Source organism: Terrapene carolina, unplaced genomic scaffold (assembly GCF_002925995.2).
Source record: "Terrapene carolina triunguis isolate 2854851 unplaced genomic scaffold, T_m_triunguis-2.0 Scaffold88, whole genome shotgun sequence".
NCBI lineage: Eukaryota > Metazoa > Chordata > Testudines > Emydidae > Terrapene > Terrapene triunguis.
In genome coordinates, this window is record NW_020664439.1 from 42,390,633 (window position 1) to 42,415,068 (window position 24,436).

At 40.2% G+C, this 24,436-nt stretch overlaps 1 protein-coding gene across 6 annotated transcripts in view; it reads left to right on the forward strand.

The window, feature by feature from the left end:
* Window positions 1–24,436, forward strand: part of ATP11B (ATPase phospholipid transporting 11B (putative)) — a 112,430-nt gene that overhangs the window by 73,324 nt on the left and 14,670 nt on the right. For all 6 annotated transcript variants that reach the window (XM_026650068.1, XM_026650069.1, XM_026650067.1 and 3 more), the window contains exons 23-28: window positions 6,298–6,357; window positions 11,899–12,026; window positions 15,629–15,767; window positions 20,563–20,628; window positions 20,948–21,051; window positions 22,241–22,406. In XM_026650068.1, the coding sequence (XP_026505853.1) occupies window positions 6,298–6,357; window positions 11,899–12,026; window positions 15,629–15,767; window positions 20,563–20,628; window positions 20,948–21,051; window positions 22,241–22,406 (663 nt within the window). The remainder of the gene's footprint in view (window positions 1–6,297; window positions 6,358–11,898; window positions 12,027–15,628; window positions 15,768–20,562; window positions 20,629–20,947; window positions 21,052–22,240; window positions 22,407–24,436) is intronic.

The window sequence follows — 24,436 nt, forward strand, 5'->3', positions numbered from 1 at the left end:
AACTCCCTTGCGAAACTCCCTGTTAGCAGCCCCTGTTCGCAAACGCTATATTCTCCATCTTATTCTCTATCCCCTTTTTAATGATCCCTAACATCCTGTTTGGTTTTTTGACCGCCTCTGCACACTGTGCGGACATCTTCAGAGAACTATCCCTGATGACTCCAAGATCTTTTTCCTAACTTGTTGTAGCTAAATTAGCCCCCATCATATTGTATGTATAGTTGGGGTTATTTTTTCCAATGTGCATTACTTTACATTTATCCACATTAAATTTCATTTGCCATTTTGTTGCCCAATCACTTAGTTTTGTGAGATCTTTTTGAAGTTCTTCACAGTCTGCTTTGGTCTTAACTATCTTGAGCAGTTTAGTATCATCTGCAAACTTTGCCACCTCACTGTTTACCCCTTTCTCCAGATCATTTATAAATAAGTTGAATAGGATTGGTCCGAGGACTGACCCTTGAGGAACACCACTAGTTACCCCTCTCCATTCTGAGAATTTACCATTAATTCCTACCCCTTGTTCCCGGTCTTTTAACCAGTTCTCAATCCATGAAAGGACCTTCCCTTTTATCCTATGACAACTTACTTTACTTAAGAGCCTTTGGTGAGGGACCTTGTCAAAGGCTTTCTGGAATCTAAGTACACTATGTTCACTGGATCCCCCTTGTCCACATGTTTGTTGACCCCTTCAAAGATCTCTAATAGATTAGTAAGACACGATTTCCCTTTACAGAAACCATGTTGACTATTGCTCAACAGTTTGTTTTTCTATGTGTCTGACAATTTTATTCTTAACTATTGTTTCGACTAATTTGCCCGGTACCGACGTTAGACTTACCGGTCTGTAATTGCCAGGATCACCTCTAGAGCCCTTTTTAAATATTGGCGTTACATTAGCTAACTTCCAGTCATTGGGTACAGAAGCCGATTTAAAGGACCGGTTACAAACCTTAGTTAATAGTTCCGCAACTTCACATTTGAGTTCTTTCAGAACTCTTGGGTGAGTGCCATCTGGTCGCGGTGACTTGTTAAACTTAACATTATCAATTAATTCCAAAACCTCCTCTAGGGACACTTCAATCTGTGACAGTTCCTCAGATTTGTCACCTACAAAAGCCAGCTCAGGTTTGGGAATCTCCCTAACATCCTCAGCCGTGAAGACTGAAGCAAAGAATCCATTTAGTTTCTCCGCAATTACTTTATCGTCTTTAAGCGCTCCTTTTGTATCTCCATCATCAAGGGGCCCCACTGGTTGTTTAGCAGGCTTCCTGCTTCTGATATACTTAAAAAACATTTTGTTATTACCTTTTGGAGTTTTTGGCTAGCCGTTCTTCAAACTCCTCTTTGGCTTTTCTTATTACATTCTTGCACTTAATTTGGCAGCGTTTATGCTCCTTTCTATTTGCCTCACTAGGATAAAACAAAGGAGATTCCTTCCCCATGGTACTGATTCTTACTGAGAATTCAGTGATTTTCTGTCCTGCTTTAATTAATGGAGATATCCTATCTCCTAGAACTGGAAGGGACCTTGAAAGGTCATCGAGTCCAGCCCCCTGCCTTCACTAGCAGGACCAAGTACTCCCCCCCCACCCTACTTCTACCACCAATGAGCCTACGATCCTTTTCAGAAGCACCCTAAGGTACACAGAACCCGTCAACTGTTCTGGCAGCGCAGACCTCCGCACAACACAAAGTCATTGCGAAAGCGGTATTTCTTAGTGCGCCTAGAGAGCCATCAACCACTCCGTACACCAAGCTCTTACTCTCCACCCCTTTCAGGGATCGGATCGTCTCAAACTCTTTCTACAAGCTTGGAGAGCTATAACAACAGACAAGTAGGTCTTGGACATCGTTCGATGGAGCTATACTGTGGAGTTTATGCCAACACCTCCTCCACATCCCCCACCCTGACCACCCATCAGAGATTTCTCACAACAGTATTCTTACCCTAGAGGGTGGACTCCCTTCTGCAGAGAGGAGGAGTGGAGCCAGTTCCTGCAGCCTTTCAGGACACAGGGTTATATTCCAACTATTTTCTGGTACCCAAGAAGAAAGGGGGATGGAACCAATTTTGGATCTCCGACACCTCAACATTCGATTCGCAAGCCATAATTCCGTATGGTCACGCTTGCAGCCATCATTCCCTCACTGGAAAAAGGCATATGGTTTACGGCTCTAGACATGCAAGATGCCTACTTCCATATTGGCATACATCCGACCCACAGAAGGTCCCTGAGGTTCAAAGTGGGTCATCGACACTTCCAATACTGGGTTCTCCCATTCGGGCTCACCACTGCCCCACAAGATTTTACAAAGGTTTTCTCTGTGGAAGTGGCTCACCTACGATGTCAAGGAATCCTTGTCTTCCCCTATGTGGACGACTGACTGCTGGCTGCCCAGTCCAAAGAGGAAGCTCAAGCATCGACGTCCCAGCTTCTTCTACTCCTCTCCTCCCTAGGAGTGAGCATCACCATCGAAAAATCAACTTTGCATCCTACTCGGTTCTGTGAATTCATAGTAGCTCACATCAACATGGCCTCCGCGCAAGCTTATCTGCCACAGGACAGATTCCAGAGCCTACTGGACCAAATAGCCCTGATAACCTCCAACCCTTCGGTCTTGGACAGGACCTGCCTTTCCATCCTAGGGCACATGGCAGGCACACACGTCATGATCTTTGCTGGCCTACACCTTCCCTGTCTACAGCTATGGCTGCAAAGAGTCTATTCTCCTATGCACCAGTCCATGGACACCATATTCAACGTTCCTTCAAAGGTCATCTCTTCTCTTCGGTGGTGGACAGACCCACTACAAGTCTGCTCTGGGATGCCCTTCTTCCCATCCTCGCTGACTGTGATATTCATAACGGACACGTCACTTGCAGGCAGGGGTGCTCACATTGGAGATCACATGACATAAGGCACCTGGACCACGCAGGAGGCCAGGATGCACATAAACATACCCAAACTTAGGGCAGTATGCAAAGCATGCCATGTGTTCTTACCAGCTATCTGCTATTGCCATGTTCTCGTCATGTCAGACACCACCACAGTATACTACATAAATAAACAAGGGGGCACAAGGTCCCCAGTGCTTTGTATGGAGCCAGTTCACCTCTGGGAATGGTGCATTGCACATGTCAGCAGCCTATCTTCTGGCCCCCAGAATATGACTGCAGATTCTCTCTGGAGGAACTTTGCAACTGACCATGAATGGGAGTTGTCCATGATTATCATGTCATGTACCTTTAGTCGCTGGGCTGCACAAATCAGAAACCTCTTTGCATCACACACCAACACCAAGTGCACCCAATATTGCTCCGGGGAGGACTCGGTGCTCACTCACTGGGCGATGCTCTGGTCATCAGTTGGTCAGACCGGGCGAACTACACTTTCACCCATACACAGACTCCTATCCGTCATCCTCCACAAACTCTGGCAGGAGAGAGCGACGGCCATTCTGATCACTCCGTTCTGGCCTCACTAATTCTGGTTCCCTCTTTTCTGCATATCTAAATAACCTCCACTCCCGCTACAGACGTTTCCAGAACTGCTGACACAACACAACATCAGACTCAGGCATCCAGATACATGGACGCTACACCTGACAGCATGGGTTTTGGATGGACACCTCCATTAGCACGAGAATGGTCATTGACAGTGCAAGACATCCTCTCGAATAGCCAAAAGGACTCCATGAGGTGATCCTATCAGGCCAAATGGACACACTTCACCTTCTAGGCCCCCGAAGCTGTGCGCATCCCCATGCTCTTAAACTATTTCTTCCACCTGAAAACCTCAGGATGTGCTCTCAGCTCTGTCAAAGTGCATGCAGCCACCATTCATGCTTTCCACCCTGGAATGGAAGGGCATTCAATTTTTACCCACCCCTTGACTCCCAATCCTGGAAGGGCCTTTTGCGTAAATATCCGCTCATTCAGCCTATTGCTCCCCAATGGGACCTCAGCTATTTCTTACCTCTTTAATGAAAGCTCCCTTCAAACTGCTGGCCTCCTGCCCTCTCTCTCTCCTCTCTATGAAGGTTGCTTTCCTTGTTGCTATTACCTCAGCAAGGAGGGTTGGTGAACTGAGAGCCATGATGGCAAGCCCCCCTTTCACCATGTTCCATAAAGACAAGATCTCACTGCCACTGCATCCCAAGTTTCTGCCAAAGGTGGTTTCCCAATTGCACCTCAACATCTGACTACCTTCTTTCCAAAAACCACATGCCTCAAATGATTAATGGCAGTTTCCTTCCCTCAATGTGCATACGGCCCTAGCCTTTTATCTACAAAGGACAAAGCAGTTCCAGAAGTTTCCCAGGCTATTTGTCACCATAGCAGAGAGAATTAAAGGACAGGCCATTTCCACCCAGAGAACCTCTAAGTGGGTCTCAGGGTTCATTACACGCTGCTATTAATTGTTAGAGCGCTCCCCCGAGATGGGATACGAGCCCATTCCATGAGTGCGCAAGCATCAACCACACCCACGCTTCACGACATGCCCCTTCTGGACATATGTAAGGTGGCCACATGGAGTTCAGTACACACCTTTTCCTCTCAGTATGCTCTGGGATATGATTCTATGATGCATGCCTCATTCGGCACAGCGGTCCTCTGCTATACGATTCCACCATCTACCTCGCACCCTCCTCTCTCTAGGTACTGCTGGTCAATCCCCTTCAATGGAATACAATAGGGACTAGCATTTGAAGAAGAGGAGGTTACTTACCTGTAACTGAAGGTTCTTTGAGATGTGTGGTCCCTATCTGTATTCCAGGCCCACCCTCCTTCCCCTTTGCTGTGGATCTGTAGGTCTGTGGTGAAGAAGGAACTGAAGACAGTCGGTCCGCCCCTCCCTTTATCACCTCAGGCGAAACCACACGGCAATACAAGGGCGCATGTGCAGATCACCGAGCAATACTACTTTGAAAAGCTCTGGCTCTGGGCACATGATGCATGCGCATGACCTTCAGTAGAATACTGATAGGGACCACATATCTCAAAGAACCTCCAGTTACAGGTAAGTAACCTCTTCTTTCCTCTCTTGCTGTGTGAAAGTGCCACACCAACAGGACACTGACTATAGAGGAGTTAGAGTGAAAATGACTATGCACAAAGTGCTGTTAAATGCCCAAGTAAACAAGCTGGGGTAGAAATAGAGATTTTTTGTTTTTATTATTCTCACATCTTTCAACAAGGGCTTGTCTACACATAGGCCTGGTCTGTACTAACGCTGTAAGTCAACCTAAGTTATGCTACTTCAGTTATATATGTTATGTAACTTAGGTTGACTTACAGTGGTGCCTACACTGCGCTGTGTCGACAGGAGACACTCTCCTGCTGACTTAACTTCCGCCTCTCGGGGAGGTGGAGTACAGACGTTGATGGGAGAGTGCTCTGCCATCAACTTAGCTTGACCAGACCCACTAAATCGACACTGCTGGATTGATCAGACGTGCCGATTTAGCTGGAAGTATAGACAAGCCCACACACAATTTTTGTACTGCTATGTCTATATCTGTTTAGAAACCTGTATCATAGAAATATAGGGCTGAAAGGGACCTTGAGAAGCCATCAAGTCCAACCCCCTGTGCTTAGGCAGAACCAAGAAAACCTAGACCATCCCTGTCAAGCATTTGTCCAACCTATTCGTAAAAACCTCCAATGATGAGGATTTCACAACCTCTTGAAAACCTATTCCAGAGCTTAACTACCCTTAGAGTTAGAAAGTTTTTTTTCCTAATATTTAATCTAAATCTCCCTTGCTGCAGATTAAGCCCATTACTACTTGTCCTACCTTAAATGGACATGGACAATAGTTGATCACAGTCTCTTTATAACAGCCCTTAAAATATTTGAAGAGTATCATCAGGTCCCCTGTCAGTCTTCTTTTCTCAGAAGTAAGCATGCCCATTTTTTTTCCTTGTAGGCTGGGTTTTCTAAACCTTTTTTCATATAGTTAAAGCAGTACAACCCCTGAGTCTGGACACAGTTATACCAGTGGGAAAGGTGTTTATATTGGTGTAAATTATTCTCATAAATATATGGAATCTTAGGTGATACTTGTGAGAATAGTAGATGGTAAGATGATTATGTTTAAATTGAACCTTAATTCAAAAACAAGATCTGGTGCAGGGTGAAGCTTATTACTTTGCTTTCCCAAGTGAAACAGTGGAATGCTTTACTCACTCCATGTATTCATGCCAGCTTCATAGAAGTCATTTTTTTCAGGGCTGAGTGTGAGGGGCTTATACGTTCTAGGACTAACAATCCCTTTCATTTTTGTTTTTCAGAATGTATGCTTTATTACACCACAGTTTTTATATCAGTTCTTTTGTTTGTTTTCGCAACAAGTAAGTATTGGGTGTCTAACTTCTTTGTACATGGGAGGGGATGTTAAATGACTAGACAAATGGAGAGGAAAGCAGTAAAATTTCTGTAGAAACTTTGTACAATTTGGCAGCTGAGTAGGAAATTTTTTTTTGTAAATTGCATATTCTTTAGCCTGTTGCTTTATTCTTTTTCAGAAATGCAAAAATATATTAAATGATATTTTATTTCTTTTATCAAAAATGACGGCTGGCTTTTAAAAATAATCAACCACCTATTTCTTAACATGGCACTTTAAAAAAAAAAAAAAAAAATAGTTCTCTCTTCAGAAAAAGTGTCTGCTGTATGACAGCTACTTTTCCACAATAACTGCATGAATCAGTAGTGCAACTTCATGGATATTTTATTTTTCTCTTTCACCTTCAAAGTTTGTCACTTTTTTAAACTGAATTGATGAGCTTGTTTTCCCCATGTCTAAAGAGAACATAATTATGGAGGGAATAAAATTACACTGTTGACAACCCATTTTCTCTGACCAAATCCATCTAATTTTTTGAGGGCATTTTTAACTATTTGTAGTGCCTTTCCCACATTGCAGACAAATCAGCTTCTGCTGTAGAAATGATTGACTTCAAGTGGACAACACATTTAAGTATTAGCTTAAAAATAGCCAGCCTCCATTTTAATATTAATGATTAGTAAAAAGCAAGGTAATTTTCTAGAACAAATCTAAAAAGTTCATTATGTCAGTGAGTTACTGTTTCCCACCCCAATTAAGTCACTTCTGCTTATCTCTCATAAATTATTATATAGCTGTAGAGCGTTTATAAAATAGCAATTGCTGGAGGTTGGGGATCTGAGCTTTTAGAGCTTTAGACTAGGGGTTCTCAAACTGGGGGGTCAGGACACATCAGGCGGTCGTGAGGTTATGATGTGGGGGATCATGAGCTGTCAGCCTCCACCCCAAACCACGCTTTGCCTCCAGCATTTATAATGGTGTCATAAATTAAAAACACTTTTTAATATATTTAAGTGGGGGGGTCGCACTCAGAGGCTTGCTGTGTGAAAGGGGTCACCAATACAAAAGTTTGAGAATCACTGCTTTAGACCATGCAGATTTCATCTCATGGGAAAGTAGTCTTGAGGACAATGTGGAGCAGAATTAGGCGCTAGTGGCTGAAGATCAGAAAACTGGGTCAGTGATGGAGGTCTCATTGTCTCCTCTGCACCACCTCTGACATCAGTTCCTGCACAAATAGCAGATTTTATTGTTAACATTATAAGTAGCTTAGTTTTTTTTTTTTTCTTCCATTATCTAGTACATAATCATAAGGCTTTTAAAAAATGTAATGGTTTACTTTATGCACCACGGTTTGTTTAGGTAATTGGTTTTTGCATTTGAATTTCCCTGCTTTTATTGCTTACGTGTAGTTTGTGTGTTAATTTAATCTTCGGATTATGCCAGTTTCTCTCACACATTTCTGTCTTCAACTTTACAAATCTTTGATTAGATTGTTTGGATATCTGTCAAAGCCAGTCATGTTACAAATCAGAGCTTATGGGAGAACACACTTTTTCCCCCCTGGAATCAAAAGAGAGCTAAAAAGCTCTCTAGCTCCCTCTTGGGAGTATAAATCCTATTCTGAAAACACTATCCCATAGTATCCTGAAGACTAAGGCCAGGTCTACACTATAAACTTTAATCGGTATAACTACATCACTCAGATGTGAAAAATCTACAACCCTGAGCGATACAGTTATACTGACTGAGACCCGGTGTGGCTGGGGCAGCCCTCACTGAAAATGCGAAGGGCAGGGCAGGCTTCAAAAGGGAGAGCAGATACTCCCAAGACTGGTGGGTAACACTGAAATTAAACCTCCCAACCAGTCACAAACTGTGCTTCTGATCCCCACACTGGTTATCAAGAAGCAAAAAAAGAAATCACACAGTCCCCTTTATTGAATTCCAGTTTTCTGGCTCCCAGTCAGCACATAGGTCCCGTACAGTGAGACGTTATTTTAAAAATTCTGCTCACATATACAAAATGTTCTTCTGACCCCAAAGGGTCAGCCACGTTACCAGGTTTGGATCTTACCCAAAATACCACACTGCCCACCAATCCTTTAGTGTCTAAAACTAAAGGTTTATTATCAAGGAAGAACAAGAAGAGAGTTGTTAAATGGTAAAACAGTCATATACATACAAAGATTTCAAAGTCCATATATCAGGTTCCTAGCAGTATTGGTGAGTTTGCTGGCTTAAAAGTCCCTCTGGAACACATCCACAGCTTGGATGGGCCATTCAGTCCTTTGTTCAGAGTTTCGTTTGTAGAAAAGTTACTCCAGAGGTAAGAAGCAGGATTGAAGACAAAATGGAGAAGATGCAGCTGCCTTTTATAGTCTTTTTTGCCATGCGGTCTGTGCTTCCGTTGTCCCAAACACAAGCTGCCTAGCACATGGCTTGGAAGCCTTAGAGTTCTGCCCCTGCATACCTTGCTGAGTCATAATTTGTATCCCTTGCCTTCTCTCAATGGGTCAGTTGTATAGCTGATAGTCCTTAATGGGCCATCAGGCAGTGCTGATGCCAAACTGTCTTGGGGTGTCACCCAGAAGCATAGCACAAGTTTTGTAATACAGACATACATACATATCCACTTAAATGTATACCATACATTAAAAAAACCTAGTAAGAGAACCAGAAAAGAGCCACTGTGGCTAAACAACAAAGTAAAAGAAGCAATGAGAGGCAAAAAGGCATCCTTTAAAAAGTGGAAGTTAAATCCTAGTGAGGAAAATAGAAAGGAGCATAAACTCTGCCAAATTAAGTGTAAAAATATAATTAGGAAGGCCAAAGACTCAAAGTAATAGCAAAAAAAAATGTTAAATACATCAGAAGCAGGAAGCCTGCTAAACAGGCTGCTAGTGGGGCCACTGGACGATCGAGATGCTAAAGGAGCACTCAAGGACGATAAGGACATTGCGGAGAAACTAAATGAATTATTTTCATTGGTCTTCACAGTTGAGGATTTGAGGGATATTCCCAAACCTGAGCCATTCTTTTTAGGTGACAAATCTGAGGAACTGTCCCAGATTGAGGTGTCATTAGAGGAGGTTTTGGAACAAATTGATAAACTAAACAGTAATAAGTCACCAGGACCAGATAGTATTCACCCAGGAGTTCTGAAGGAACTCAAACGTGAAATTGCAGGACTACTAACAATCTGCAAGCTATTATTTAAATAAGCTTCTTTACCAAATGACTGGAGGATAAGTAATGTGGCGCCAATTTTTAAAAATGGCTCCAGAGGTGATCCCGGCAAGTACAGGCCCGTAAGCCTGACTTCAGTACCGGGCAAACTGGTTGAAACTATAGTAAAGAACAAAATTGTCAGACACGTAGATGCACATAATTGTTGGGGGGAATAGTCAACATGTTTTTTGTAAAGGGAAGTCATGCCTCACCAATCTACTAGAATTCTTTGAGGGGGTCAACTAGCATGTGGACATGGGGGATCCAGTGGATATAGTGTATTTAGATTTTCAGAAAGCCCTCACCAAAGGCTCTTAAGCAAAGTAAGCAGTCATGGGATAAGAGGGAAGGTCCTCATGGATTGGTAACTGGTTAAAAGATAGGAAACAAAGGGTAGGAATAAATGGTTAGTTTTCAGAATGGAGAGAGGTAAATAGTGGTGTCCCCCAGGGGTCTGTAATGGGACCAGTCCTATAGAACATATTCATAAAAGATCTGGAAAAAGGAGTAAACAGGGAGATGGCAAAATTTGCAGATGATACAAAATTCCTCAAGATAGTTAAGTCCCAGGCAGACTGCGAAGAGCTACAAAAGGATCTCTCAAAACTGGGGGACTGGGCAACAAAATAGCGGATGAAATTCAGTGTTGATAAATGCGAAGTAGTGCACATTGGAAAACCTAATACCAACTATATATATAAAATGATGGGGTCTAAATTAACTGTTACCACTCAAGAAAGAGATCTTGGAATCATTGTGGATAGTTCTCTGAAAACATCCACTCAATGTGCAGCAGCAGTCAAAAAAGCTAACAGAATGTTGTGAATCATTAAGAAAGGAATAGATAATAAGACAGAAAATATCATTTTGTCTCTATATAAATCCGTGGTACACCCACATTTTGAATACTGCATGCAGATTTGGTTGCCCCGTCTCAAAAAAGATATATTGGAATTGGAAATGGTTCAGAGAAGGGCAACAAAAATGATTAGGGGTATGGAACACCTGCCATATGAGGAGAGATTAATAAGACTTGGACTTTTCAGCTTGGAAAAGAGACAACTAAGGTGGGATATGATAGAGGTCTATAAAATCATGACTGGTGTGGAGAAAGCAAATAAGGAAGTGTTATTTACTCCTGCTCATAACACAAGAACTAGGGGCCACCAAATGAAATTAATAGGCAGCAGGTTTAAAACAAACAAAAGGAAGTATTTTTTCAGACAACGCACAATCAACCTGTGGAACTTCTTGCCAGAGAATGTTTTGAAGGCCAAGAGTATAATAGGGTTCAAAAAAGAACTAGATAAATTCATGGAGATAGGTCCATCAATGGCTATTAGCCAGGATCGGCAGGGATGGTGTCCCTAGCCTGTATTTGCCAGAAGCTGGGACAGGGGATGGATCACTTGATGATTACCTGTTCTGTTCATTTCCTCTGGAGCACCTGACATTGGCCACTGTCAGAAGATAGGATACTGGACTAGATGGACCTTTGGTCTGTCCCAGTATGGCCGTTTTATGTTCTTCTATCAATACCCCAAAATACAAATGTGATACAAACACATAAACGAGATCATCATATCTGGCAAATTGTAACATCTTTGCAGATATCTTTCATGGCATATCTGGCATAACTCATTGCAGTTTTACAGTATTGGTATTCATAATATCCTAAAGTGTCCCTCAGATTCCATACAGCGTCACACTGACCTAACCTCCGGTGTAGACAGCACTGTTTCAATGGGAGGACTTCTCTGAGCAACATAGCTACCGCCTCTCATGGAGACAGATTAACTATGTTGATTGGTGAAATTCTCCCTTTGGCGTAGCGCCGTTTTCACTCAAACACTACATTGGCGCAACTGCACCAGTGCAGATGCACCGATGAAGCGTTTTAAGTATAGACCTGCCTGAACTTGGAAGATTACTTCACATTTGCATAGAAAAGGATGATCACAAATGTCCAAACTAGAACTTGCTTAAATTATTAATTCTTTGGGGTAGAGGGCTGACTTTTTTTGTTCTGTTTGCACAGTGTCTATCACAATGGGGTCCTAGTCCATGACGGGAACTCCTAGGTGCTACAGTAATACAAATAAAAAAATAATTGTAATAGGATTTAACACACAGTGGAATGCACTTTCATGTATACACTGTATATCAAATTTTAAATAGTGCAAATTCGCATGAGATTAGGTGGATTTGCTGCTACTATTTCTCTGTTGCTTTTATATATGTGTTTTTAAACATGTCACTCTTTCCATTTTTGTATTTAAAAACTTAAACTAATTAAGTGTATTTCCATTTACAGACGCTCTATGACAGTGTGTACCTGACTTTATACAACATTAGTTTCACTTCTTTGCCTGTTCTGATGTACAGTCTTTTTGAACAGCATGTTCACCCTCATGTGTTACAGAGCAAGCCAACACTCTATAGGTATGCATACCCTTTGTACCTAAATGTGGACCTAGTAGAATGTCAGTAGTACAACTTACTAATAAAGTAAAATAAAGTGGTGTCTTCTGTAGTTATATCTTAATGTGCTAAAATTACTCCATTTGCTTAGATTCCCCAGTATTTGTATAACTTATTAACAACCTTCAGAAGAACTTGTAAAAATGAGGTTTCTAATATTAAAGGTTAGTTTTCAAAAATATTTTTGTGATTCAAGAGCCACATCTGTTATATCCAATCCCATGTTAAGATTTGAAAAGAATGAGCTCTTCTTCGAATGATATGGTATTCCACTGAAGGTTTACACATGTGATCCATGCATCCAGAGTCAGAGAATCTGAAAGCAGGAGTGTCCATTAGTCCGTGCATGTGTCCTTGCTTCGTCTCATGGTTTCGTCTGAGGTGATAAAGGGTGGGGCGGACCGACTGCGTCTCCAGATCCTTCTCACCATCGCATAGTCCGAGTCGGAACTACTAGCGTCCTCGTGTGTGACACACCTTAAAAAGTGTAGAGCTGTATATAATTGGTTTTTCTTGTATTTGCTGTTTTTACTGTTTTAACATAGTTTTAGCTTTTTAGTAGTGTTTGGAGTAGAACTAAGACTTTGGGAGAATCTGTTTACTGATTACCCCTCCCACCCGCATACCCACATGTGGGTACTGGACTATGCCGCAGAGTCATGGATTTAAAAACTGTGCCTCCTGCCTTTCTTCTCGATCAGCGATGAACATCTGTGCTGCCTCTACTGCTTGGGAGAAGCCCACATTTCATCCAGGTGCGGTATCTGCCAGTCTTTCCCAAGCTGTACCCGTTACTCCGTTAGTCGGACCAAATTAACTGCACCTGGCCTCCTTACCACTCCTGCCACTAATACTCCACAAGATCAGGCAGGAAAGAGCCACGGTCTTCCTGATCATCCCATTCTGGCCAAGACGGTTCTGGTTTTCCAACCTTCTCTGCATGTCAGCTTGTGCCCCACTTCCCATTCCCACTTTCCCTGAGCTGCTAACACAACAAAGTGTCAGGATCAGACATCCCGCTCCACAGACGCCTCAACTCAGAGCATGGTATTTGGATGGGCGCATCTGCTCTAGAGCAAGAGTGCTCATTGGAAGTGCAAGACATCCTATCGAGCAGAAGGAAAGATTCCAATAGGCATTCCTACCAGGCCAAGTGCAAATGCTTTGCCTCCTGGGCCGAACCAAAGGTGCTTTCCCCATAGGAAGTAGAGATTTTCCCTTCTTTTGAATTATTTCCTGCCCTTAAAGATGTCAGGGCTTGCCCTAAACTCTCTCAGGGTCCACCTAGTGGCAGTCAGCACCTTCCATCCTCCCAGGGAAGGATACTTCCTATTTACACATCCGTTGACTACTAGGTTTTGAAAAGGCCTCCTCTGAACTTTTCCACCTGTACAACCTGTTGCTCCCCAATGGGACCTCAACCTTGTCCTGTTTGCACTGATGAACCAATCCTTTGAGCCACTGGGTTCATGCTCTATGTCCGTTCTTTCCATGAAAGTCACCTTTCTTGTGGCTATCACTTCAGTGAGAAGGGTAGAGGAACTTAGGGCCATGATGGTGAACTCCCCTTTCACCGCTTCCCATAAAAACAGTCTCCCTGTGCCTATATCCTGAGTTTCTACCAAAGATCATCTCTGTTTCATCTCAACCTACCCATCCACTTGCCTGCTTTCTTCCCAAAGCCTCATGCCTCAGAAGAGGAACGATGACGTCACTCCTTTGACGTATGACAGGCCTTGGCCTTTACCTGCAGAGGACAAGATTGATCAGAAAGTCTTCTAGATTGTTTATTGCAATAGCAGGGAGAGTTAAGGGGCAAGCACACAGAGAATTTCCAGATGGCTTTCCGGGTGCATTACACTATGCTATCAGTTGTTAGGACTGTCTCCATTCTTCAGGGTGAGGGCCCATTCCATGAGAGCCCAGGCATCCACCATGGCCACCCTCCACAATGTGCCGCTTAGAGAATATGTAGGGTGGCCATGTGGCATTTGGTACATACCTTCACTATATGTTACGCCTTGGTGTAGAACTCTGCGATGGATACCTCATTCAGCACAGCTGTCCTTCACTCAACCATTCCATCCTCATCCTCACACCCTTCTCCAAATTAGGTACTGCTCCTTAATCACCCAAGGTGGAACAGAATAGGGACCATCACTTGAAGAAGAGGAGGTTACTTACCTGTAACTGGAAGTTCTTTGATATGTGTGGTCCCTATCTATATTCCACATCCTGCCCTCTTTTCCCTCTGCTGCGGATCTGTTGGATTTGTGGTGGTGAAGGAACTGGAGACGTGGTTGGTCTGCAACATCTTTTATCACCTTGGACGAAACCATGAGGTGAAGCAAAAGCACATGCACGGACCAACGGACCCTACTGCTTTCAGATTCACCAGCTCCGGATGCAAGGTGCCCTCAGTGCAATTCAGATAGGGACCACATGTCTTGAAGAATCTCCAGTTACAGGTAAGTAACCTCCTCTTCTCAATCACTTTCCGCTCATGTCCAAAATCAGTGTGGGGCTGCAGGTGGCAATCCTTGTAGTGAAGGGCAGTTGGGGAGAAAACAGTATTTATTCTTGTGTGACTCTCTTCCTATTCTCTCTTAATCTCAACCTGTCGCCCTCAAATCTAGTTGTTACTATGTACCTCGTTCCTCTGCGGTCTGCAGTTTGTGCTTGTGGAGTATAATTCCCCTAGTGGAAGCATGTGGTACTGCATTACACAGTTGTGATGTTATTGGTGGTGCTTAGTCCCTTTAGCTTCTAATGATCAGCTGACCCTTTCTAAATTATAAATTATATTTACTTTATTGAAGGTAGTTTTGCTTATTGGAGACAGAAAAGTGTACTGTAGCTAAAACTAAATTCACTCATGTCATCTCCGAAGATCTTTTAAGTAGAACCATCTGTCATAACTTATTTTGTGGGGGGGTTTATTTGTATCTAAAGTAATAAGTGAAATAAAAGTCTATAGACAAAATAGATGCTCAGATTCTACAGTGATGGGAGAAAATACAGTGCAGATTAAAAAGTGTCTTAGCCAAGATTTGATGGTAAGGTTACAGGGCCTAGGTGGCAGATCCTGTCCCCCCTGGGGAAGGAGGAACTTCGTTGTCTGACATTCCTGTTAGCGACTTTTTAATTGGACACCTGTCCACTAGAAAATGGGCTGAGACCAGCTTTTTTTAAAAATGTGAAGTGGTTAAAGCAGGGTACTCTGAGTGAGAGAGCTCCCACTGATTCCTCTTACGGCCTGAGGTATGTCATTTAACCTTTCTGCCTACGTTTTTCCATAAAATTGAGATAGAAATAATAGTCAGCTCATGAGGATGTTTGTAAAGGAGATTTAGAGGTCCTTGCCTAGATGGGAAATAAATCCTATCAGTGGTTTCAAGGTGTCCCTTAAATAATTGTTTTATTATTTGCAATTTTAAAAAATGCATCTCAGCAAAGTTAGAGAATGAACGAATGTTATTGTTTTGAGTAAATGGAGTTTCAGTAGCTAACTGATTGGTTATTTGGAGAAAATTTGAAATCTAAAATTTGTTTTATTTCCACAGAGACATTAGGAAAAATGCGCTCTTGGGATTTAAACCGTTTCTTTACTGGACCATTTTGGGGTTCTCTCATGCATTTGTTTTCTTCTACGGCTCGTATCTTCTGATGGGAGAAGACACTTCTCTGCTGGGAAATGGCCAGGTAAAATAGTTCACAAATTGCAAGACTGTGTATTCAGTGATTTTTTTTATTATTATTTTATTTAATATACTCTGCAGTTTCTGTAAAATTAGTGTACTCTAGCGGTGCAAAAGTCACACTGTATTCAGGAAATTTAAATAGTAAACCAGTAGACTTCTTTTTTCAAGACCTTAAGAATACCTTCTACACTGAATAAATACAAAATGTGCTTTACCATTATTCCCTTATAGGCAGTAAAAGATCCTGAAATTAAAGTGAAGAAAATGCAGAAGAACAGATCATTCATGTGATGATTTGTTGCTCCTAGGCTGGTGCGTGGACGTTTGTCCAAAATAAACTCATATCCTAGAAAGATCCCTGCTAATGGATTAGAGTCTATCTGCTTTATTTCTAATATAGTAAATAATTGAAATGTTGAATCTTTGGATAGTAATTATGAAAAACCATTACTGTTCTATTCTAATTACTGAAAATCTGCACACTTTCTGATTACATAACTTTCCCTTTGTATTAGCCAGTGACAGTAGAACCACAGAGTTACAATCAACCTCCATTCCCAAAGTGTTTGTAATTCTGAAATGTTCATAACTCTGAACAAAAATGTTACGGATCTTTCAAAAGTTTACTATTAAACATTGACTTAATACAGCTTTGAAACTTTACTATGCAGAAGAAAAATGCTGTTTTTAACTATCTTAACTTTCTGTGCTTGTTTCATTTAAATTTCCTTACCTTGTCAAATCTTTTTTTAAACTTTCCCTTTATTTTTTTTTTAGTAGTTTACGTTTAAAACAGTAATGTACTGTATTGGCTGCTTTTGGGGAGTGGAGGGGGGTCTCTTTTGCTGCCTGATTGCATACTACTGTTCCAAGTGAGGTGTGTGGTTGGCTGATTAGTTCATAACTGTGATGTTCGTAACTCTGAAGTTCTATTCTACAAAGCAAATGTTCATAAAAGCCCAAACAAACAAAAACTCACAGAAAAATTAAATGGATTACTGAGTTTTTATATCACATGAAAACCTGTAATAAAATGTGTTTGAACTACCAGTGAATTATGACTGAAGATGACAGAGCATTATATAAATACCTCCACTCTTGGAGGTACAGAAATTCAAGCATTAAAAGAGAGATCCTTCCAGATGAGCATTTCTGCTTAGCCACTAACAAAATGTTGAGCAATCCTTTAGTATGCCCTGGAGTATATTTTGATATTTATTAAGATAATGAATAGAAAACCCTGTGCAACTCTTAATTGTCAGAGTAATTCTGCATAATTGTATATCTTTATTCCAAAAAAATTGTTCCCCTGAGAGCATGTGCTGAAAGGCTTCTTTTGAAGTTGCCACAGAACCAGTATAATAGTATTCAAAAATGTCATCATTTAACATCTCTGTAACTTGAAGTCTTTAAATCATGATTTGAGGACTTCAGTAACTCAGCCAGAGCTTATGGGTCTATTACAGGAGTGGGTGGGCCACGTTCTGTGGCCTGCAATGTGCAGGAGGCCAGACTAGATTATTATGATGATCCTTTCTGGCCTGAATGTCGGAGTCTAAAAGGAGTCCTATTGGTTCTGTGTAAATAATGAAATTTGAGACTGGTTTGGTGATTTAAACAATTTTTCAAACTCTTTATTCACTGTTCTAGCTAGTCTTTTGTAAATCATTTTGACAGATTTGATAGTCTGTCATTAAATTTATATGAGTAAAGTGTAAATAGTTTGTTTTCCAATAACATGAAGTCTTCAGCAAATAAGTGGCTGTAGTATCAATGATGAACTCTCCTTCAAGGTCATGAAATGGAATAAGAGAGTCTAATTTTCAGTACTTAAGTGAAAATATGTCAGGAAGACTAAAACTTTTGTTTTAGTAGAATTAGTAGTATTTAATCATTAACCTTTTAAAATTACAGGACACTAACATCAATTCTTGGGATTTCTTTTTTACTGCTAGACCAAAACAAGAAAAACAAAAGGGGCACTCTCTTCTAGAATCTGTCCAGGATCAACTGTCCATTGTCCCTTTACCGCCATCATTACTCAACTTGCAGTGTGTTTGATACTAATGGGCAATTGCTCCTTTTGTGGGACTAGGATTTAGCATCACAAAGTAGTTTTTTTTTTCTTTTTTCTTACAGGTGGCTGTACAGATTAGGCATTTCTTACGTTTAATTACCTACTACCTTGTCCTCAGTGAGATTCTTGCCTTGTGTACCTTATTGTTGAATGCCAAATAACAGGAGAACTAAGTCCAAAAGAGAACTGTTTGACTTAGTAAATTTGTAATGGAATATATATCTCTTCTCTAGGTCACTGTTTCAAATTCACCCCATCTCAGTGACCTTGTTTCCATCCAGTGGCCAATGTGAAATAAGTTGGTGGTTTCCTTCTAGGATGATGTGGGGAAACTCACATTTCCACTATCCACATGCTACCTGTTGTGTGAAGAAAGAAGATTTCCGTCTGCGAGGCTGTAACCAAGCACCTTTCACATATATACTTTGTAAAATAATTTTTTCAGTGAATACAGTCATTTTCTTTTATTTTGTAGTATGACAGGTGTTTTTTAGGTCTTCCAAATGAGTGCTGCTCTGATGGCAGGAATTGTCAATCTGTTATATTCTGTATATCTCTGCCATAGACTCCTCATTCATTCTTGCTCAGACCTCAGTAAAACTTCCCTCCATAGCTTCCATTTATGGCAGTCAGATGCTAGAAAAAAGGCATCTGTTAAAGTTCTTGAATGTTCCCATAATCTTACAGGTACCTTGTGAGCTCTACCCCAGTTTCACCAGCAAATGATATATATTTTTTGGTGAATGGACAATGGCCAAAAAAATTTTGTGTGGCTAAAGTCAGAGAGAACATGAAACAATTGCTAAATTCTGTTGAGAGAGAGCAGAATTTAGATAGGGTGCAGGCTGAAAAGTTAGTGGTGATAATACAGCTAGCTAGAGTATCTATCCATTTATGAGATGTTTGACAGAGGCATTAAAATAGTTGAACCTCTGAGCAAAATATCTTTACTAATTGAGGTATTTATTGTCTCCTCTGGTGTAACATAGTAAAGGCCATATGACTTTCTGCTTGTGCATTCATAGATATCTTGTTTTTGTTGAATTTTATTGTATGGAAAAAGTTTTTCAATACAGCTTTTCCCCTCTGGATCAATCCATTCCTGAGCAGTTATTGGTTCAAGTAAAAAATCCTTTTTACAAAGTGCCTAAGTACAGACTTAATGGTAGACTTTCAGAGCACCAAACGGAACAATTTACTTTGTATACATATAACATATGGTTAGCTTCCAGAGCAGAGTATGTAAATGTGTGTTTGAGGTTTAATAGCCTTACATCATAACACACTGTACTACAACTTGATCTTTTAGTTCTACTTTTTTCCCCCTTTTTCATGCTGTGCATGTCGTCAGATATTGAAACCTAACAGGCAAATGGTAAGATTTACGTTAGAAGAAGAGAAGGAGATACAATATTTTGTATCTGGTATTCCACAAAATTAAAGGATGTAGCATCTATTCTCTGTAAATGCTTTCAAAAATAAAAATGGTGGCAAGAATTTGTTCATTTTTTGCATTGCAGCTGTACAGCCATCAAGGGTAAATTAAGACACTTTCTTTCATGGGCCACTCTTAATAGCAGTAGTTTAATCTCATGGTTAACAAGCTGAAAAATTATTTTTCTTCCTCATATAGCAAGGCACTGGGTGTATGGGGGTACACTTGAGGTTGTTTTTTTTTTTTTTTTAAATCATTTATCTATTACAAGGGCTGCAACCATGTTAATCCTAGCTTTCTAATTGATGAACTAAACTATGAAATTCCAAAGTGATGAATTTGGTTGCATATCTGCAGGTGGTGTCTTCCTGCACTATCCATGTTTGCCTACTTCTAATAAATGGTAAAGAAGTGAAATTTACAAGAATTCTGGGCTCTGTCTTAAAGTATGTAGAGTGTCAGTCACCATAGGTCTAGGTGCTGCAGAGTCTCTTCAGTTTCAGTACCTGCTTGTTCATGAGAATAGTACAGGCAGGCAAAGTAGAAGGGTGATATGTGTTTGTGGAGCATGTGGGTACATAGTTGAAACAAACACAGCATCCTCGCCTTTTGTTAGAACTGGGATTTTGACGTTGGAGAATTTGTTCCAAGGTCTGATAATTCAGTATATTGGGATGGGATGATGAAAGTGGTAGATACTTTAGAAGTATTTTAGGGTTTGGATTAAATTTTCATCTTACCAGCCTTGAAAAAAAAGTGTCTCTCTTTTCTTAATGTTCTCTTTGAAGAACATAACAGCACCATTATTTTTGAATTATGAAGATTGTGGTTTGGAAAAACGAAACCCTCCAATGATGCTGCATTTCAAAAATAACCTTTAATGTTAAACTTCATAATTGAGGAGTTATTGCTTTTACACTAAAGTGTGGAATACCTTCCCATTGATAGTCATGGCTAACTGGATATTCACACATAATTGGTTGATTAGTAACTTCATTTTCCTACCATCTCATTTTATGATTTGGTTTTGTCATCTTCTGCTGTAGATTTGTGGTGGTAAGGAAAAAGATTCCTTGCTAGTGGGATGTAAATGTTGTGACTCTTAATAGGAATTATATTTTTTCTTTGCCTGTGGTTTGCGCTGTACCCTTCTTGCTCTACTAACTATACTTAGTGAACAATCACAGGTTTCATTAGTGTAGCTGGTTTCAAATAGCTATAATTTTATTACAACTACTATTAATTGATTTTGTGCAATGACTTCTGTTTTTGTATTTTATTTAGATGTTCGGAAACTGGACTTTCGGTACTTTGGTCTTTACTGTTATGGTTATAACTGTTACAGTGAAGGTACAGTAGTATAATATTTACCCTCCATTTTGGGAAATGTAGGCAAATACAGAATAATTTATCAGTTTAAAGTTGGTTTCATAGTTTACAAGAGTGGTGAATAATTTCTGTCTCTCAAGGAAACAGGAGGTAAAGAGGGCATTAGGGTTAATTTCAGTGATGGCTTAAAAAGATTCATTTCATAGTTTCATGTGTCTTGAAAGGTGTTTACTGATTAAGTTTGAAAGTAAATCCAAATAATTTGAAAGCAATGTTGTCTTTTCATATTAATGAAGTAAAACAGCATAGATTAATTTTCTAAACATTCTTTGTTTTTTAGATGGCTTTAGAGACTCATTTCTGGACTTGGATAAATCATTTTGTTACCTGGGGCTCCATTGTATTTTATTTTCTATTTTCCTTGTTTTATGGGGGAATTATCTGGTGAGTGATTTTTCCTTTTTTCTCTGTGTGTGCATAAAACATAGGAAGATAAAGTAGAACATTGCTTTTAGTATTTGATATCCTGCACTATAGCTATTAATTTCTTCATACATTTAGAACAGGAAAGGAAATGACAGTCCCAGCAATGGGTTTTTGCCCTTTTCTTCAAACCTAGAGCCTGTTACTCCTAACATATAGTGTGTAATTTTGCAGCCTTGCATGCATTTATCCCTCACCTGAAGCAGACACATGTTTATGCATTTTAGAACTCTGAAATTCATTGCATTTTTTCTAAGTTTACTAGTTTTCTGGTTAAATGAAACTGCAGTCATTTTGTGTAACAACCCAAATTCTTCCCTTAGAATGACTATTTTCTAAATCTCAGCATCCTCATAGTGTTTCTGGAAACTCTTTTTTTGCCTGCTACAGTACTCCATGGATGCCATTCTCTCAAAGGCCATCCACCTCTTTCTGAAGAGGCTTCTGGCACCTATTTCCATACACATGAATGCTGAAAAATTTGGACTGTTTTCTTTGTAAATACAGATTTTTCACTTCACCATGCTGCACAATGCAAGGCTCACTGTATCAAATATGGAAGATGAACTAATTAGATATTTGCCTATTAGTTCTTCGTAGACTTTAAGGCTTTATAACTTCTACATAATGTTGGTTTAACAATCAGAATACTTTAAAGAATACTCTTGTTAATCATGTCCCTTTTAAAAATCCTGCGCTGTTCTCATTTCTGGTTCTACAGGGATGTGCAAATTGCATATAGCTGTATCCATATGGAACCTTAAACAGCTGTGGGAAATCCAGGACATATGGCAAGGCGATGTTTCTGTTGTGTCATCCTCATGTGTTCTGTTGATGGGCAGCTTTAAGGTGTTCCAGGAGCTCCAAAGGAGCATTTCCTCTTATAGAGGCTGCAGCAGGGATGAATTAAAACAGCACATCCCCAAACTTCCCTAGCCACACTCTTCTCCAGCCCACCCCATTCACTTTTTAGCTGCCCTATGCCACTTTCAACTACTAGACTCCCCTCAGTGGACTTGCCGGTGCTGGGGTCCTACACTCTGACTTATTCTGGTGGACAGCATAAAACAGGGATGAATTTAGCAAATTAGTTTTGTTTAATTTGTACTTCTGATATTTTCCTCTAATTATCCTTTCTCTAATTTTTCAGGCCATTTTTGCATACGCAGGACATGTACTTTGTATTTGTTCAGTTGCTGTCAAGTGGTTCCGCTTGGTTTGCCATAATCGTCATAGTTGTCACTTGTTTGTTTCTTGATGTTGTGAAGAAAGTGCTGTGCAGACATCTACAACCAACAAGTACTGAAAAAGCTCAGGTAATGTTATATTTTTATATAGAACATGGTCAATAATTAAAAGAAGAACTTTATTAAATTCAATCCTGTAAGTGGATAACTAAATAATCCTTCTCTGAATAAATGTCAAAAGATCACTTCCTCTGCAAAAATTGAAATTTTTATGATGCTTCAGTATGTAAAATAGTGGTTTCATTTGAAAGCTGTCACGGGATAAGAGGGAAGGTCCTCTCATGGATTGGTAACTGGTTAAAAGATAGGAAACAAAGGGTAGGAATAAATGGTCAGTTTTCAGAATGGAGAGAGGTAAATAGTGGTGTCCCCCAGGGGTCTGTGCAAGGCCCAGTCTTGTTCAACATGTTCATAATTGATCTGGAAAAAGGGGTAAGCAGTGAGGTGGGAAAATTTGCAGATGATACAAAACTACTCAAGGGAGTTAAGTCCCAGGCAGACTGTGAAGATCTACAAAAGGATCTCTCAAAACTAGGTGACTGGGAAACAAAATGGTAGATGAAATTCAATGTTGATAAATGCAAAGTAATGCACATTGGAAAACATAATCCCAGTTATATATATAAAATGATGGGGTCTAAATTAGCTGTTACCACTCAAGAAAGAGATCTTGGAGTCATTGTAGAGAGTTCTCTGAAAACATCCACTCAGTGTGCAGTGGCAGTCAAAAAAGTGAACAGAATGTTGGGAATCATTAGGAAAGGGCTAGATAATCAGACAGAAAATATCATATTGCCTCTATATAAATCCATGGTACGTCCACATCTTGAATACTGCATGCAGATGTGGTCGCCCCATATCAAAAAAGATATATTGGAACTGGAAATGGTTCAGAAAAGGGCAACAAAAATTATTAAAGGGTATGGAACAGCTTCCGTATGAGGCGAGATTAATAAGACTTGGACTTTTCAGCTTGGAAAAGAAATGACTAATGGGGGATATGATTGAGGTCTATAAATCATGACTGGTGTGGGGAAAGCAAATAAGGAAGTGTTATTTATTCCTCATAACACAAGAGCTAGGGGTCACCAAATGAAGTCATGGAGAATCCACTAACCGTTGGTAAGTTGTTCCAGTGGTTAATTACTGTCATTGTTAACTATTTGCACCGTATTTCTTGTCTGAATTTGTCCAGCTTCCAGCCAGTGGATCTTGTTATACCTTTGTCTGATATATTGAGGTGCCCTCTGTTATCAAATTTGTGTTCCCCATGTAAGTACTGATAGATAGATCAAGTCACCCCATAATTTTTTCTTTGATAAACTTAATAGATGGAACTGAGCTCCTTGATTCTTTCACTGTAAGACATGTTTTCCAGTCCTTTAATCATTCTAGTGGCTCTTCTCTTAACGCTCTACAGTTTATCAACATCCTTGAATTATGAATGCCAGAACTGGACACAGCATTCCAGCAGTAGTTGCACCAGTGCAAAATACAGAGGTAAAATAACCTCTCTACTCCTACTTGAGTCCCCTGTTTTGCATCCAAGAATCACATTAGCCAGCTCATGTTCAGCTGATTATCCACCATGACCTCCAAATCTTTTTTAGTCTCCTTGCTTCCCAAGAGAGTCCCCTATTTTGTAAGTATGGCCTAAGTTCTTTGTTCCTAGATGTATGACTTTACATTTGGCCATATTAAAACACACATTAGTTGCTTGTTCCCAGCTTACCAAGTGATCCAGATCGCTTTGTATCAGCGACAAGTCTTCTTTATATACATTCCCCTATCTTTTTTTCATCTGCAAACTGTGTCAGTAACAATTTTATTTTCTTCCATGTCATTGATAAAAATGTTGAATAGTGTAGAGGCAAGAACCGAACCCTGCAAAACCCTAATGGATTCACACCTACTTGTTGATGCTTCTCTATTTACAATTACATTTTTTAGTCCATTTAATCTGTTCCATGTTGATTTTGTATCATTCTGGTTTCTTACTCAAAATGTCTCGATACCAAGTCAAATTCTTTACAGAAGTTTAAGTATATTACATGAGCACTATTACCTTTATCAACCAAACTTGTAATCTCATAAAAAAA